This window comes from Pleuronectes platessa, chromosome 17 (genome assembly GCF_947347685.1).
Source record: "Pleuronectes platessa chromosome 17, fPlePla1.1, whole genome shotgun sequence".
In the NCBI taxonomy this organism is placed as follows: Eukaryota; Metazoa; Chordata; class Actinopteri; order Pleuronectiformes; family Pleuronectidae; genus Pleuronectes; species Pleuronectes platessa.
The window spans coordinates 11,536,994-11,553,589 of NC_070642.1; the positions used below are offsets into that span (position 1 = coordinate 11,536,994).

General features: G+C 42.8%; 2 protein-coding genes and 1 long non-coding RNA gene across 6 annotated transcripts; 2 read left to right on the forward strand and 1 right to left on the reverse strand.

The window, feature by feature from the left end:
• Positions 1-2,983: 2,983 nt before the first annotated feature.
• On the reverse strand, positions 2,984-6,976 carry LOC128460415 (uncharacterized). 3 transcript variants are annotated; one of them, XR_008342204.1, is made up of 3 exons: positions 6,866-6,976; positions 4,739-4,826; positions 2,984-4,261 (listed from the first exon to the last, which is right to left on the reverse strand). It is a non-coding gene; the product is annotated as an uncharacterized LOC128460415 (long non-coding RNA). The 3 variants fall into 3 exon arrangements; XR_008342205.1 differs by having other exon boundaries at positions 6,881-6,966; XR_008342203.1 differs by lacking the exon at positions 6,866-6,976 and adding an exon at positions 6,033-6,832.
• Positions 6,171-9,204, forward strand: ccn2a (cellular communication network factor 2a). Of its 2 annotated transcripts, XM_053445597.1 has the most exons (5): positions 6,176-6,735; positions 6,886-7,102; positions 7,220-7,471; positions 7,571-7,782; positions 7,894-9,204. In XM_053445597.1, exons 1-5 carry the CDS (start codon positions 6,673-6,675, stop codon positions 8,188-8,190), a joined length of 1,041 nt encoding a protein of 346 aa, XP_053301572.1. In that variant the 5' UTR covers positions 6,176-6,672; the 3' UTR covers positions 8,191-9,204. The 2 variants fall into 2 exon arrangements, with proteins under 2 accessions (XP_053301571.1, XP_053301572.1); XM_053445596.1 differs by having other exon boundaries at positions 6,171-6,735; positions 7,220-7,782.
• Positions 9,205-12,298: 3,094 nt separating this feature from the next.
• LOC128460358 (histone-lysine N-methyltransferase, H3 lysine-79 specific-like) lies at positions 12,299-15,058 on the forward strand. Its single transcript, XM_053445526.1, has 2 exons — positions 12,299-12,700; positions 13,826-15,058. The coding sequence occupies exon 2, from the start codon at positions 13,929-13,931 to the stop codon at positions 14,892-14,894; it is 966 nt and encodes a 321-aa protein (XP_053301501.1). The 5' UTR covers positions 12,299-12,700; positions 13,826-13,928; the 3' UTR covers positions 14,895-15,058.
• The last annotated feature ends 1,538 nt before the right edge of the window (positions 15,059-16,596 follow it).

The following is a 16,596-nucleotide window of genomic DNA, read 5'->3' on the forward strand; positions in this document are numbered from 1 at the left end:
CCTTCCAGCTATGCCCCTCTGGTATTAATCAATATATCATACCTTGGCCCCCATTATCCCGAGTAACCCTAAACCCCACTGTTTTGTTCAGGCCGAGCTCGAAACAGATTGGGTTCTCATGTGCGCCTCCAGGAACATTTTCCACCATTCTGGGCTTTAAATAGAAACAGTTCCCATCTTGACTGTTCCTCTGCCCACCAACCCCATTGTTAAATCTCAACAAATCATCCCAGGCTCCAGATCCATTATTAGTTTCCACTGGTCGTCTCTTCGCAGGCAGGCTTCAGAAACCTTTCCATCGGGTTCCAGCTCTTTCATCTCTCGGTAACCGACCTGTCCCTTCTTCATTGTTAAATGTCAACAGATCACCGTCCAATCCGTGTTAAAATCTTGCCAGTAAGTGTTTTTGCAGGCGGGCTGCAGACTGTAAAAGACGGCACCCAGTTACTTCCTCGGCCTGTTTACTTTGTTGATGCAGATGACACACTGTTTTACACTTACTCTACTGTCTTGGCAGCGCTCCCTTGTTTTGCATGCCTTATTATTGGCTGCGTGCGTTGTTGCTATTCAGTACAAAATAATAGTGCTCTCTCTCTCCTGTTTGGTAACATATTGTTTTCAACTTTTCCAGCCTCACGTCTCTCTGCAAGGCAGCCCGAGAGTTCAAAGAGGGAGAAAATATGCAGACAGGAAAATCGTTTTTGAGATTTGGGTTTCATGTTCAGTTTACGGAGTGGTATATGGATGGTTGGTTTGAAGGCTAGAGCCATGGAACATTCCTCAGATATCCTGCCAGCTACCGCTAAAGGAATTGAGTTTAATGGACAGCGGAGTGCCGATAACACAACCAAAACAACCAGCGCTTCAAAAAAGGGAAAAAATGGTAGAACACTATGTATGCGTATTTACATATATAGAAATACAAACGAACACACACACGCACACACACACACACACACACACACACACACACACACACACACACACACACACACACACACACACACACACACACACACACATTACAGTGACTTACATTTCCTGGATACTTACTCTAACTTTAACCATATAGTTACTACTTGCTTAACCCTTACTCTAACCTTAACCTAAACTTAACCTCAACCTTAAATAACCTTAAAATATGTCTTCTCCTTAAATCTTTATGATTTACGTCATGAGGATTTGCTTTTTGTCCCCATGAAGAGACAATTCCCCATTAATATGACTGTGTAAACATTTAAGGTCCCCACGACATGAGTAATACCTGTACCGCATTAACTCACACACACTCCAGTTTAAACTTCAGCCTGGACAATCAACAAAAATGAAAATGAGTTTCTATCGCAGGTCTGCTTTAGTTTAGTTTTAATAAGGTGTACTTTATAAAATGGCAACTGAGTGTAGAAATAGAGTCCACTAACTACTTCAGCATGGTTCGAATACGCATCCAACAAACCTCAAAGATATTTTTTCAAACTGGCATGAAATGGAAAGTACACAAAACCATTTAAAGACAGATGACTCGTGTCCTAAAAATGTCCACAGTGAAAGTAAAGTCAAATCTGGACCCAAAAAATGAGGTCTTAGTGCAGAGTTCTTATTTGTGACTGAGTGGCCTTTTAATATTTATCTACCTGTTTAGTGCTTGGAAGGTCTGACTGCATCATTACTGAATATGAGCAGTGTGTGGGAACCATGGAAACAGCCGGACGATGTCCCAGAGGACACAGAGGCCGCCTCTGTGACGTCAGACTCAGGTGTGACATCATTAACCAGGGTGTGATGGAACTGCACACACATGATGTGTCCAAGTAAACTGGGGTGGGGGGGGAATGTCCACTTTCCGTACCTGAACAAGGGACTGAATGAGGACAGTGTCGTCATCAGGGGGCAGATAGAAATGTTGCCTGGTCAGAGAATGTGAGTCGTCTCCGCTGATGCTAAAGTTGGAAACCTACCAGCTGGCAGAGTCATGCAGCCCTGTCATGTCACACAGTAACTATGAAATGCACGGTGAAGTAATGAGGCTGTAAATGAGGCAGGTGACTCAATGCGTAACTGCGGACTAGAATAGAAGGCAGGCCTTGACCTGGAATCCCTGTGTGGGTCACGTGACCTTAAATCGGCAAAGTTCAGAGCCAAATTGGGAGCATCTCTCCTTCAAGCATGAGGTAACTGCTGTTGCATTTACTGGGGTCAGCAGTATCAGAGATTCCAGTGTAACTATACACAGGATGTCAAGTCTTCTCCCCTTCCACCTCCCTTTATTAATGAGGGATGTTGATGTTCTTTCTCTTGAGACACAGTCTGTACCTGCAGGTGGGATTATTAATATGTGTAAGATATCTTTAAAGCAGCTATACTCAACATGTCCATGTTAACAATGACTCACCTGACTACTTGAATGAGAAAGCGGTCGCTCATGGTGACAAATCCACAAAGAGTTAAGACCCAACACTTCCACTATGTAGTGTGTTTCAAAACTTTACTGTTTTGGTTCAATTCACTGCGTTCGTCAGCGTTGGAGCTGCAGGCAGCTGCTGTCAGCAGAGCAAACACTAAAAGTTCACCTTCTTCAACTCCAAACAGAAGACCGACAAAGGGAGCTGCTGGACGAATGACGCATTAAGCTGCTAAAGAGACCGATTTTCACATCAGGAGGTGGTGGGGAACAAAGCAGAGCAAAGTGGAGACCCAGCTCCAAACAAATGTTGATGTAGTTCCTTATGTTTGTGCTGCTGGATATGTGAATAGGCCACTGTTAGCTAACAATTTTACCGTATGCTTGCACCGTAACCAAGTGACACTGGTCTGTGAACAATTTGTTTCTGTGTCCTCGTAATTGCAAAAAACACATTTAACTTCTGACAATGGGGTTTTATTTTGAAGAGGTCGAGTGTATGTTCATTTATCTCCCCTCCGACTTTGTTGTGCAAGAAAATGAAAGTTGCGTTTGTTTGGGCTTCTCACAGTTAACTCAATGTTTAAAATGGAAAACTGATTTTTTTATTCAACTGTGACGAATACAATCCAACCACATCTTCATTGACACATCACACAGAACAGTGCATTTTCACATGTGTTAAAGGGTTTAAGATGAAACATCTTGCACAGGTATGTTTTACAACCCATGATGCCAACAAGTACAAGAGTTGAACCGACTGCCCTGACATTGTTTCACCACCACTGTTCTGATGACTGATTTTTACCCCACAGCCACTCTCTCTTGGACAAATATCTCGGTCTATACTTAGCCTGGACATATCTGGGCCCGCCACACACAGAGCCATAAGTTTCCCTTGGCCACCGCATGTCAGCCCCTCCGCACATGTAGATCCGCAGGACAGTGAGTACGCAGGCTGCATGTGAAACCCAGAGACTGACAGGCTGAACTCAGTGAACACATGGCCCGAAACTGCCTGTGTCATGAAAAACATCCGGAAAAATAAGAGCTTCCTAGGTAACAGTGAGTTTCAAGGTGGCTCCTCAACAGGAGGCAAGCAGGCCTTGACCTTAAAATGATCCCGGACCTTTAATGTCCACGTTGTTTTTCAATAATAACTTGTATAACCTCACTTATCTATTACTTGGTGAGACTTGATGCGATCTGACAAATTGTATAATTTCCCCGTCTGTCAAAGGTATTAAAAGGTGAGATAAGATAAAACAGGATTGATGACTTTATCTTCAAGGGACTTTCTTTAAAAAAAACATTCAATAACTTTGCCTGCAATGTTGGATTCACTCACTTCATAAACAACCTGACAGACGCTAGATTACCCCTCACGCAAGATAACAGCGTCATGTTAGTGTGAGTGTTGTTGTGCAGTGTGGCCGGAGTGCGTTCCTCCATCAAGCTGCTTCCTTTAGATATCACAGAAGTGAAGCGTGGGTCCTGAGGCTATGATGACTGATAACACACACACACACTCAAGGTCACACACACACACTTTCTCTGGTTTGTTTTGAGAGACAAAATAGTCCACACAAACTGCACTTTCACTCACGCCAGTGTTTTTCCTCGGTCTAATAGGAGTCCCTACTGTACTGAGCCAGCATAGGGAGAGAACATATCCATATTAGGAAAAGAGCAGACGCCCTTATATGGCACGCTTCCTCCGTAGTAACGGCCCAGTCTGCTGGCTTCTTCCTCGCATTCCTCCAGCTCCAGGTTTCTCTGGGAGTTTTTCATTTCCGATTCGCTGGCTGGAGAAGGAGCAGGGCCGCCTTTCATAAGAGTCTGGCCTGGTGTGTGATCCCCCTTTTTCAAAAAAAAGAAGAAGAAAAAAAAAGAAATACAGAATACACAAACCTCCGTCTAGCCTCTTTCCTGCAATCCTCCACTCTGGGGTTTGATGTAGTAAAATAAGCCTGGCTAGGGACAGGGCACACCTGGCCTTTCAAGTCGCTCATAGACTAAACCTCATTAGGCCAGTGAGAATCAGGAGAACATGTAGTCTTTGTTCCTGTTGTATCTATGTCCACGCGAGCTGGGATGCACTTCCACCAAAACTCGACTCAGGATTTTTAATTCGTCCTCTAAGACCCAGTGGAGTCAAACGTTTATTGTCAAACATGAAACTAAATCCACAGCCTTTGTGTTCAGCAAAATCCATCGCCCTCGCACAAAGTCGGAGAAGCAGCCTAATAATGCCCGAATCAACAAACATCCAATTTCGGGAAATGCCATTAACTGAGAACATTAGTCTTCATCCCCCAAATTCCCCGTCCTGCATACCTTGGCAGGGCCGTGCATTTCGGCTCAGGTAACTCAGGAGACTGACCATCAGGATCATCTTGTAGTATTCAGTCACAGAAATAAATCACTGTAAGCATAAATAGCACATGTTACATTTATCATTCGCTGAGTCTGCCAGGATAGGTTTTCACTTGGATAATTTATTCCCTCACAAAGAGGGAAATCTAAATGAAGAGGAGTTTTTGGAAGCTCAAACTAACTTGCATTATTGTAATTTATGTTGGACCGGTGGGTTCCAGTTTGCACTGGGGATATTTTATGTGCAGCTATAAAAAATCTAAGTAGATGTACTTTGGCTATATCTATTTTGCAGTATTTTACACTTAGATTCTACTAAACTTCATAGGGACATTTCTGTTATTTATTTCCTCACAAAGTACCAAAGTAACCAAAGTAATTAAAAACTTTTCAAAATAAAGATTTCACATAAATATTTAAAGCTTGCAGGTTATAGTAGTGCGGGGCCACATTGTATACAATGTCTCACAAAAATACATATATGTGAATCTGTAACTTGTTTTTTTCTTGGCCTTTTTTACTCCATTATAATAATCCATTTTAACCTACCTGCAGAAGCTGTAAATTAAGTTCTATCCACCTTGAGCAGGTAAACAGTATAATACCACTTGTGCATTGATGTAATAGTATTAGCAATAATGCAATACATATACAAAATCACTCAGACAGGGTACTGATCCTGGTACATTTGCTGAAGTCAGTTATGTAATACCGCACTTTTACTTATCATAGAGTATTTTTAGATTGTGGTATTTTCTTATAATAATCCTTATTACCTGCATCCGCTTTATAACTTCAAAGTCACTGAAATAAGGTCATGACAAAATAACCTGATTATGATGCGTGTCACACATCTGGGATCACAATGCTTCATTCATTCGTGCTCGTGCGCTCACATGTGTTTAAAAGAGTAATACTCCGAGATGCGGCTCAGCCACTGATGTCAGGGGACAAAAATGCCTCTGCAGTGTCCCAGACGTAACCGCACATGTACGGAAGACAAAGCCGAACGGAAGCCCTCGCCAAGTGTCTGAGCTGCAACAAGCACCTTGATAGATAACCAGGCTCAAGTTACTGGCACGGATGGATTTCCTTTCCCCTGCGGCTCGCTGTTAATTTACCAAAGTGGAGACTGTCTTTGTGCCTTTGAAGGAAAACGCAGAGGAATGCTGTCCTGGGCTCAAAATCTTAACCACTCATTACACATAAATCCGTTTATACGCCAGTGCATGTGTACGCATTTTTATGAGTTTACCCCCGTTGTTTTTGACTCCTCTTCTTTCATGTGAAGCTCTTTGGTTTTTGAACCACCAACAAGTTTTTTTTTCTCATCTCTTCTTCTTCTTCCTCTTTTTTCTGAATTAATATTTATAGGTACCGGCTGTCTGTTTGTGAAGTCAGTCTGCAGGAATTCCCAGTGTGGGGTCCCTGGTCTCTAACCAGACTTAACCTCCCATTCCAGATGAAAGCTGCTCCGAGAGAGAGATGGTGTTGTTTGGCCGAGCAGCAGAGCCTTGCCTTCAGACGGCAGGAATGTGGGATGTCTGGAGTGGGGGTCAGGAAGCGAGGAAAGAATGCCAAGTATGTCCATGTTTGTCCAGGGCTGGCTCTCCATTCAGCCCCCAGTGACGTGCAACGAGGGCCAGCGAGTATAAAGGGAGCTCGCCTCTCCGGTCAGAACTCAGATCAACTCCTCTACCGAAGCTAAACTCTAGCTTTCACCAAGACAAGAAAGAACGAAAGGAAGACTACGACCGGAGCCACTAGACGAAACCAGACAAGAGATCAACTTGATCAGAAGCGGTTTCTCTAGCTCAAACTCAAAGACGAAAGGAAGACCTCCTCATCTCAAGACTTAAGGACAAACTAGCACCTATTTCTACACGGAAGAAAAGATGTCCACTGGAATGGAGAAAATGATTTTGCTGCCTTTCCTGTGCATCATGCTCTCGCACCTGGTAAGAGAAAAAAAGACATGACTTCATATTGTTGTTTGTAGATTAAGACAAGTGAGTCTTGGCCTCACACAAGCTCCAATCTTAACAGACATTGAGGTGTCAGTGTGCTGGATGTGTATCTGTAGCTCACCCGATGATTGTTTACCTCAGGCTGCAGGTCAGGAGTGCAGCGGCCAGTGCTTGTGCCCCTCGACTCCCCCTCAGTGCGCCCCTGGAGTGAGCCTGGTGCTGGACGGCTGCGGCTGCTGCAGGGTGTGCGCCAAACAGATGGGGGAGCTGTGCACAGAGAAAGACGTCTGTGACCCCCACAAGGGGCTCGACTGCGACTTCGGAGCCCCCATCAACAGGCGCATAGGAGTCTGCACAGGTGAGCCACTGTCACAAAAAATATAAAAGTTTAATCCTTTCTGTCCTTTCACCTCAAAATGTCCACATAGTGTCCAAACTGTATCGTGACCTTTCTCCCTTGTCCTTTCCCCCACAGCTCGAGAGGGCGCCACCTGTGTGTTCGGAGGAATGATTTACAAGAGCGGAGAGACTTTCCAGAGCAGCTGCAAGTACCAGTGTACCTGTCTGGATGGAGCGGTCGGCTGCGTTCCTCTGTGCGCCATGGACATCCGACTGCCCAGCCCTGACTGCCCCATGCCCAGACGGGTGAAGGTGCCAGGGAAGTGCTGCGAGGAGTGGGAGTGCGATTCTCCCTACAGACACAGTTTCATGGGCTCCGTTTTACCTGGTGAGTTAGTCTTCACACAGCAGTGTATTTGTATTTGTGCTGAAATGAGCTTTAGTCAGGATGGTCTTTCTAATCCCGTGTTTGCTCCTGTGCCCACAGCCTACAGAGAGGAGGAGACCTACGGCCCAGATCCCTCCTTGATGAGGGAGAACTGCCTGGTTCAGACTACTGAATGGAGCGCCTGCTCTAAGACCTGCGGCCTTGGCATCTCCACCAGGGTCACCAACGACAACCGCGATTGCCGCCTCGAGAAGCAGACCCGGCTGTGCATGGTGCGACCCTGCGAGTCCCAGCTGGAGCAGAGCATCAGGGTGAGTTGTTGTTCAACTGCGCTTCCCTCACAAGCTCATTAGATAAAAAAAAAATATGAGCATCCAAGTTAAAGGACACCTGCTGATGTTATTCTTATTGTCCTCCTGCAGAAAGGGAAAAAATGCATCCGCACTCCCAGACTCTCCAAGCCCATGAAGTTCGAGATCTCCGGCTGCACCACCACCAAGTCCTACAGGCCCAAGTTCTGCGGTGTGTGCCTTGACGGCCGCTGCTGCACCCCCCACAGGACCACCACCCTGCCCATGGAGTTCAAATGCCCCGATGGTCAGGTCATGAAGAAGCACATGATGTTCATCAAGTCCTGCGCCTGCCACCACAACTGCCCCGGGGAGAACGACATCTTCGAGTCCATGTATTACAAGAAGATGATGGGAGACATGGCCTGAGCCGCTGAGGGACGATCACAGCTTATGACTTGAAGAACAAACAAAGCAGAACTCCATCTCATTTTGCAGCTCAGTTTATATGTTTTTGTCATGTTTTATTTTGTCATTGTAAAAGTAGACCAGACACTTGTCTAAGTGGCTGTGTATTCTATGGCCGGTGCAAATCGGCCACATAGACTCAGACAGAGGGTTGCATAGCAACTCCGAGAGATTCCTGCACTATAACTTCTACTTTTGACAAACCTGCTGCCAGGTTTTCCGCCCATTCCCCTTGATTTATCCTTTACAATCCCATCCAATTTTTACAGTATGCATTTTTTTTTTACTTTATCTAAACCTTGACTCCTCTAAAAGTGAGGGGTCTGATAACTCCCCCCACCCCAGACCTGCAAACTCTAAGCAGCTGTAGAGGGAGCACGCAGACCACAGCAGGCCAGTGTTCCCCTGTCCAAACAGGTCTGAATGTGTCCTTGTGTGTGTGCGTGCGTGTGTGTGTGTTTGTGTTAGCCTGAATGTCAGCCTTGTCTGTACAGACGCTGTTCACTCTCCTCCCAGTGTGGAGGAAAGGTCAGAGTTTCCGCCCAGCATGTGGATGGGAAAGCAGCAGCGTGCTGAGTTTAGGGTTAGATATGGAACACAGTGGGCTTTGCCACAGCACTGAGGACAAAAAAAGACACATGTTGACTTTTATTATAAAAAAAAAAGATATGACTATTACTGATTCAGGTCAGAAGGAAGAAACCAAGTGTTTATAGAAACTATTTTGTAACAGAAATAGGAGAGAAGACTGGAAGAATTGCAATTTCATTCCTTTTTTATTGTTGATGTGTAAATGTTGTATATATTTGTACAGTTTAAGTTAATTTAAAGCCAAATTTGTCCTGTGCTTCGAAATGTATCGATAGTGTGTTTTGTGTCGACGGTGTTTTTCACTATTTTATTGAGAAGTGTGACAAAAATGTTACATGTTTTACTTTGTAGCTGGAAATAAAATGTTATATATTTTTATACAAATATCTTCTCCAGTTGTTGTCTCTAAGTTTGCACCCTATGCCAACATGACTACATCTTCAATACTGCTCTACACATCTGTTTGAAAGCACATGCACTGCTTATTCACATACAGGACTCACATGTTAGCAACATGTATGACAAGAGCATAATTTTCCACTTTTTTGATATTGCAATTAACAATTAATAATGAACATAGATATTGTTTTTACCAGAGTCACTCTGTCAGATCTGCAGCTGAGTGACTAAAATCTGGAAAATTGTTTTATAATGAATTAGTTTTCTTCTAATTAAACTCATTAAAATAATCTGTAATCCTTTAATATATTCTATGATTGATCCCCAATGTGTAATTGTGTGTGTGTGTGTGTGTGTGTGTGTGTGTGTGTGCATGTGCGGGTGTGTGTGTTGGTTACTTCTCTCTCTTGCATAATAAGGAAGTTCAGGAAATGTGTGTGAGTTGTTAAAACAGACACAACCTGAATAACACACATTAGACAAGGTAAAAAAGAAATAAAATAACTGAGTCTAAAAAATAAAAAGAGTCAGGTTGCAATGTGACTTTGCAGCATTTTCTGAAAACCTCCCTCTCAGACTGAGCTCAGAGAACTGAGGCAGAGTGATGTCGCCATCTGGTGTCCTTTTGATTTTCCTGAATAGTTTGTATTTTATAGTCTCCAGGTTGTGAAGCTCAGTCATCTCACAGCCCTAAATAAATATCTACTGAATTATTATCTCTGTAGTTGTAATAGTTGGTCAAACAGCATAATGCTGCACAAACCTAAAATGTAACGTTTATTGTAACCACTGTTGAGTTGGGCTCTCCACTATAGAGAACAAGTGTGTATCATAGTGTGTTTAATTTGCGGTTCATTAGGGCAATATGGCCAAAAACTACATCAAGATAGATTGGTAATGATTGATAATTATCGTGAAAAATGTCGGTAGTTGTTATTTCTGTAATGTTTACACACAGATTTTTAGCTTCTGTGTGAAGTTTGTAGTTTTTAAACTCTTCTTTATTGTCTTGTAGTTTTCTTCACTCTAGTCGGGGGCTATTGGCCGAAGAGGTCACACCTCGCTGAGCCCCATGAGGAAAATTGTGATTTGTGAATATGGGCCTTGCAAATAAAATTTGATTGATTGACAGATTGATTGATTCTTTATGATCAGAGACTGACATAAACTCGATGAACAGCAAAACATTTAAAATTTAAAGTTGTAAAGTTAATACATTTTGTGTTATACCTCCTCACTGTGCTTCCTCTATGCATAAGTTATATCCTGATACACATTGAACTTGCATTAATTACTGACAGGGGTGGACTGGGACAAAAATTCAGCTCTGGCATTGTCTGTCCAGACCAGCCCACTACATTATCAGCGGACACCACATAGAAGTCCACAAATCTCGCGGCGTCTTCTCTCATGCATACTACTGTTACCACCTAGCTCAAAGATGGCAACAAGAAGGGAGGCCACACACAAACCTCTCAAGCCAAAAGTAAATTTATTTAACTCCAAATCAAGATAGCTCTAACTACATAGTGGGATGTGTAAAATAAGTTACGCGTCAGTGGTGTTAACAGTGTTTGGATGTGTGAAAATAAGGTGTGATGTATGTTGTAAGGTGCAGAAGCAAAGAAAAACAAACGCTGAGGGCCCCATGCCCCTGGAAGCAGCCTTTAGATCTGCAGCTTAAACCCAGCCCAAAAGGGCAGGCCCAGGGTGACGCCCCTGTTAGCTCTACCTGTGTCTGGAAAACAACTCCTCAGGCTCTCACATGTCCAGTGGTCAACCTGAGAAGGACATGGATACATTATAATGTCTCTAATCATCACAAATTAAGTATGATTTCATAAAACATAAAAAATGATAAACTCACCAGACTAGAGGAGACTCAACAGACATGGTACAGTGAAGGCAGAGAGTGGAGGCAGACAGAGAGCAAGTCCTCGAACATGGACAGAGGGGGAACAACTCTTCAGGCTCTCACATGTCAAGTGGTCAACCTGAGAAGGACATGGATACATTATAATGTCTGAAAAATAAAGAAAATGTTTTCCTCTGTCCTGAACCTAGAGTTGAGAACTTTTTGGATGTGTGTTTCTTTTAAAACCTTTTGAAAATTATTATAATTATGAAGTATGAATTTATACATTAAAAAATACATGATAAACTTACCAAATTCTAACAGTGGTCCCAAATGTCCACATATAAAACAGAGGGAGAACGACTCCTCAAATATATCACTACAACCTGTAATGGAGAATAATTTATCATTTAGTGTACATGATCACACCATTAAGGATCAACATATAAGCACAATAAAACTTCTGAAAAGAATTAGCTTGATTCTGCATCTCTATTTACAGCTCAGAAAGTTTACTGTTGCTATGGCAACAGTAAACGACGTTAGCAGCTCTTAGCTAGCTTAGCTAAATCATCTGAACAATGATAACCCATAATATCACAAATCGGCATATTAAAACCAAATCAAAAACGTTTTCTACTTTGTTTTGGACATGTCTCAAAAATGTAGCCTAGCCAGCGCCAGTCCAACGTTACTTACCATGTCTGCCTCCACTCGCTCATCATTGTCGAGTCCTCCTCGCTCGTCTCCCGGCGCACCTGCTGCTGCTGGGCTGGTGAACCCGGCACCAAACAGGTCCGTCAGTTTGGCACATTTAGCAGCCTCCACCTCCAGGGACTTCAGCTTTTTTTCCCGATGCTTCTCAGCGCCACCCGGGCGTTTTATACTCTTATTATCCATTTTAAGTTTCTGTCTCAGCAGCAGCCCGTCCCGCGACTCCCCCCGCCAATGCCATGAGGTCCCGCCCCACCCTGGTTTGTGTTGTGATTGACAGCACTGTCAGGGCTCTCTGAGCCTGTCATCTCATGATTGATTTACAATGACAAACAATAGACCAATAATATGTGTCGATGCTGGCAACACACTGCTAGCCCTCTGTAGCCAATTGGCCGGCCCAATTGGAGGGAATTTAGAGAGGAAGAAGAGAAAAAAAAAAAAAAAAAAAAAGAAACATAGCGGACCAGACCGGCCCACATTGGGTCAACGGCCCACCGGGACGATGCCCGGTATGCCAGATGGCCAGTCCACCCCTGTATATATATATAAATATATTAATACTAAGACAAGAAGGTGATAAGACAGGAGCCATTACAAAATTAAAGATCAGATGCTGCAAGAATGACGCAATTAAAAATCCACCGAAATGAAACGTCCTGTTTTTATTTATCGAAATAAATGATCGCAAAACTTCATCATCAGTAGGTTGTTTTATCACCATAACAACCAGATGCTAAGATTTGAAATATTATTTTGATTGACAGGGACACTCTCCCAATACCTCCTTTGATGCTTTGATGAACAGCATCAAAGTTGTTATTTGGATTGGAGACCTCTGATTGGCTGTTGATTGCTTTAAATACTGTTCAAGTTTAAGACAGTTGCTGTTGCACTCTGACCTTGACTGAGGTAAGTCATGTCTCACTCTCTCTCTCTGTATTTACCCAGCATGCTAACCAATACATTGCTGGCTCATTATTCAAGTTTGAAATGAAACCACTGTGTAATATGAAGCTGCTGCTGTTACTTGTTGATAATGTGCTGTTTGCTGTTGCTTTTATGACAAATGTGAAAATATTGTTGCTGGCTTCTTTTGTGTTTTCTGCTGCTTATCTTAATGGGTGATATGTGTTAACGTGATGCTAAGTAGCGTTAGCTCGCCGAGGCCAGGCAGAGCGAGGCATTGTGGACAAAACACCTGTAGCACCAGGACATTTCCACATTTCACAGCTTATTCTACCAAACGATGTGTTTTTGTAACATTGGGAAGATTAACCTTGGTGTTTAACTTTAGTATTTAAGATAAAGTAAAAAAAACAACAACTGCCATCACTGCCAATCCAATTCAAATTCAAATCAAAGGGGCTGGGTGCCATGGTGATTGATTTAAAAAAAAACATTTACTGGTTATTTTTTGGTTAATGTGTAGTTTGAATGTGTTGAAGGACAAGTTGACGGGAGCGTAAGTTAATGCTAGGAGCACATGACATGAGGTGTGTAGCTCCTTTAAGGAAAAAAACAATCCCTCTCCATTGGGTCTAATGTTATTTCAGAGAAAACTTTTCTGCATCACCTCGCATAACTTGCTCCCACGGTCCCATTTTTTTACTCTCACAAATTTCAAATATATCGGTGTGTCCGGCAAAGTCTTGGAATTCTCACGATGTCTTTATTTCACCGATAGGACTTATAGTTTTTGAATTATAGTTGTTTGAGTGGTGCACTCAGAGTTTAGATTTCTCTCTTGTCCCAGTGAGGAGAGAACAGGTGCATTCAGTTGAGTTTCCATGGCAACCAGATACACGCACATAGCAGGAGGGGAGTCTCTCTCTCTCTCTCTCTCTCTCTCTCTCTCTCTCTCTCTCTCTCTCTCTCTCTCACGCTTAAACCAGCCAGTCTGTCTGTCTGTCTGTCTCTCTCCCTCTCTCTCCTTCTCTCTGTGTCTCTCTATCTGTGTCATTTGTTTTATATTGAATGTTTGATGGATCAAATTCACCCTAAATCTTACACATTATTTCATCCTGTCACCTGCAGACATAAAGCCTTTTGACTTCAAGTTCCAGACAAGAAAGGAAAATAGTGCATCAACTGTTCAAACAGCTTCTTCAAAAGATCGATCTACTCTCTGTGGTGAACCATGCAGAAACCAGACGTTGTGACGGCCCTCAATGCCGAACTCCTCACAGCCTACAGGAGGATTCTGGCTCTTAAGGAGGAGGTGTGGCAGCTGAAAAACCAGCTTCAAGACAGTGATGTCATAAAGATGGTTTTGGAGAAGGAGAAGGAGAAGGAGGAGAAGGAGAAGGAGAAGGAGAAGGAGCAGGAGAAAGAGAAAGAGAAAGAGAAGGAGAAGGAGCAGGAGAAAGAGAAAGAGAAAGAGAAGGAGCAGGAGAAGGAGAAGGAGAAGGAGAAGGAGAAGGAGAAGGAGAAGGAGAAGGAGAAGGAGAAGGAGACCCAGGCCTTGAAGGAGAAGGTGGAGCAGCAGGAAAACCAGCTGAAAGAAAAAGATTGTGTCATAAAGAAGGAGGTGAAGAAACGGCGCGCTCGCCTCAGGGCCTACCTTGACTGCCTTGCTGAGCTGACTGTCTCTCAGGCCAAGAATAAGATGATGGAAGCAAGTCTGCTCCAGGAGCCACCCCAGGAGGAGAAGGAGAAGGAGAAGGAGAAGGAGAAGGAGAAGGAGAAAGAGAAGGAGAAGGAGAAGGAGAAAGAGAAGGAGAAGGAGAAGGAGAAGGAGAAAGAGAAGGAGAAGGAGAAGGAGAAGGAGAAGGAGAAGGAGATCCAGGCCTTGAAGGAGCAGGTTGATCAACTGCACCTTCAGCTGAAAGACAAAGACTGTGTCATAAAGAAGGAGGTGAAGAAACGGCGTGCTCGCCTCAGGGCATATCTTGACTGCCTTGCTGAGCTGACTGTCTGTCAGGCCAAGAATGAGATGATGGAAGCAAGTTGGCACCAGGAGCCTGCGACAACAAGGAGCAGTGAGGTGGAGGTCAAGAAGGAGATGGAGAACGAGAAGGTGCTCGCTTCAAGGCCTAAAGGAGACGAAACTGCAGCAGGAGACAACACCAACTATGGGACTGAGCTGCAGAAAGGAGGAGGCTGAGCTGAGCTGGAGGAGAGAGAAGAGGTGGAGAAGCCCCCGCCCTCACCCTTTTCCTACTCTTAAAACAAACCCCTCCCCTGTCCCCCTTTCTATATATTTGAAATAATCTAATGATGTGTTGTAAATATGTTGAACTTTTTGAATAAATATGACTAGTACAGTAACATCTGCCTCTGTCTTTCTGAATATAGATACAGGATTCATTGATCAATTAACACAGTGTTGGAGTGAAACAAATCAGTGTGATTCATTTAGTTTGCTACTATTCATACAAACACAACACAGCAACAGAAGACAAACAATGTGTCTTAACTTTATTACATTTGGTCAAATCTATATATTAATTATGACAACAATACAATAATAATACTATCATCTCATCTGAGGGCCCACCCATCACACTGACCACGCCCATCTGACACGCACACACACTCACGCACACACACACATGCACACGCACACGCACACACACACACACACACACACACACACGTCATTATCATTTATATATTTAGTGTATATATATACATTTATTTCAATTAATTTATGGTTGAGGTCAATATCAGATCAGAAGACGTGTTCATGGCACTGAAGTCAATGTAAAATGATTTAATTTATATAATCAATTTGTAAATTAGTTATGTAAATTATATTACAGTATGGATGTGGTGGTCTAACTATAAATACATTTTATTTTCATTAAATCATATATATTTGTTGTAATTAGTGATTTTATTTTCAAATTGTTGATTTAACGATTAAGTCGTTTTCCAAATTGCACCTAAAGACTTTTTAGTTTTTCTGGTCATGATGAACCTGTGTATTGATTTTTGTGAAGATGGGTCAATGTGAAAACGTTCCGGGGGTCTCGGGGGGGAACCATTGAGACAAATTTCTGCAAATTTTGATAAGAATTTGAACGTGTTAAAGCCCTCAAAACGCCAATTCATTTGCCTGAATAATAATAATAATAATAATCCTTACAATTTCAATAGGGTCTCACCTGACCTCTGATCAGTGCTCGGGCCCTAACTAGAATGGCCACCAGTAGAGTCCATAAACCCAAACCTAACAGTTAAAGAACATGTTTGGTTTTCCAAAAACATTGAAACCACATTTAGATTCTTTAGACTTTTAATTGGATCTGCACCAAATTCTGAAGTGACATGTTTTTACTGGGATGAAATGTAAAATGTGACAAACTATACCAACACTGAGCTGAAAACAACAACAGTTACAAGTACAGTGTTTCTTCTATTCTGATTGAAGATTGAGGATCAACTCTTTACATGGGGGGTGATTAATATAGTCTGGTGTTTACACGGGCTGACACATTTAATCAGAACAGCAGCTGCATGTCGCCATCAGAAGTGATGAACATGTCATCCACTCGTCTTCTTTAATGGCGATCTCATCTCTCATCTGTATCTCATCCCTTTGTCACGTGTTTGATCAGCTCCAAGAAGACGGATCTATTTTCTGGCGTTACCATCCAGGACTTATTATCCAGTACTCTTCAGTTCCAGTGTGTACTAAAAAACAAACTCTCTGCAGAGAAACCAATTCATCTTTAAATAGGAGGAATGTTGATTAATTTGAATATTTATGGATGCACAAACACTAAATGAGACAAAGATGTAGAGTTAAATCTCAAGTACAGTTCAGGAAGGAATTTTCATTTGGGGAACAAATGCCCAAATAT

Bases quoted from the DNA above. Each gene is read 5' to 3' on its own strand.
- ccn2a (XM_053445596.1), top strand. From the start codon at position 6,673: ATGTCCACTGGAATGGAGAAAATGATTTTGCTGCCTTTCCTGTGCATC. The intron at 6,736-6,885 runs GTAAGAGAAAAA...TGTTTACCTCAG, and splicing joins GCATCATGCTCTCGCACCTG to GCTGCAGGTCAGGAGTGCAG. The intron at 7,103-7,219 runs GTGAGCCACTGT...TTTCCCCCACAG, and splicing joins GCGCATAGGAGTCTGCACAG to CTCGAGAGGGCGCCACCTGT.
- LOC128460358 (XM_053445526.1), top strand. From the start codon at position 13,929: ATGCAGAAACCAGACGTTGTGACGGCCCTCAATGCCGAACTCCTCACA.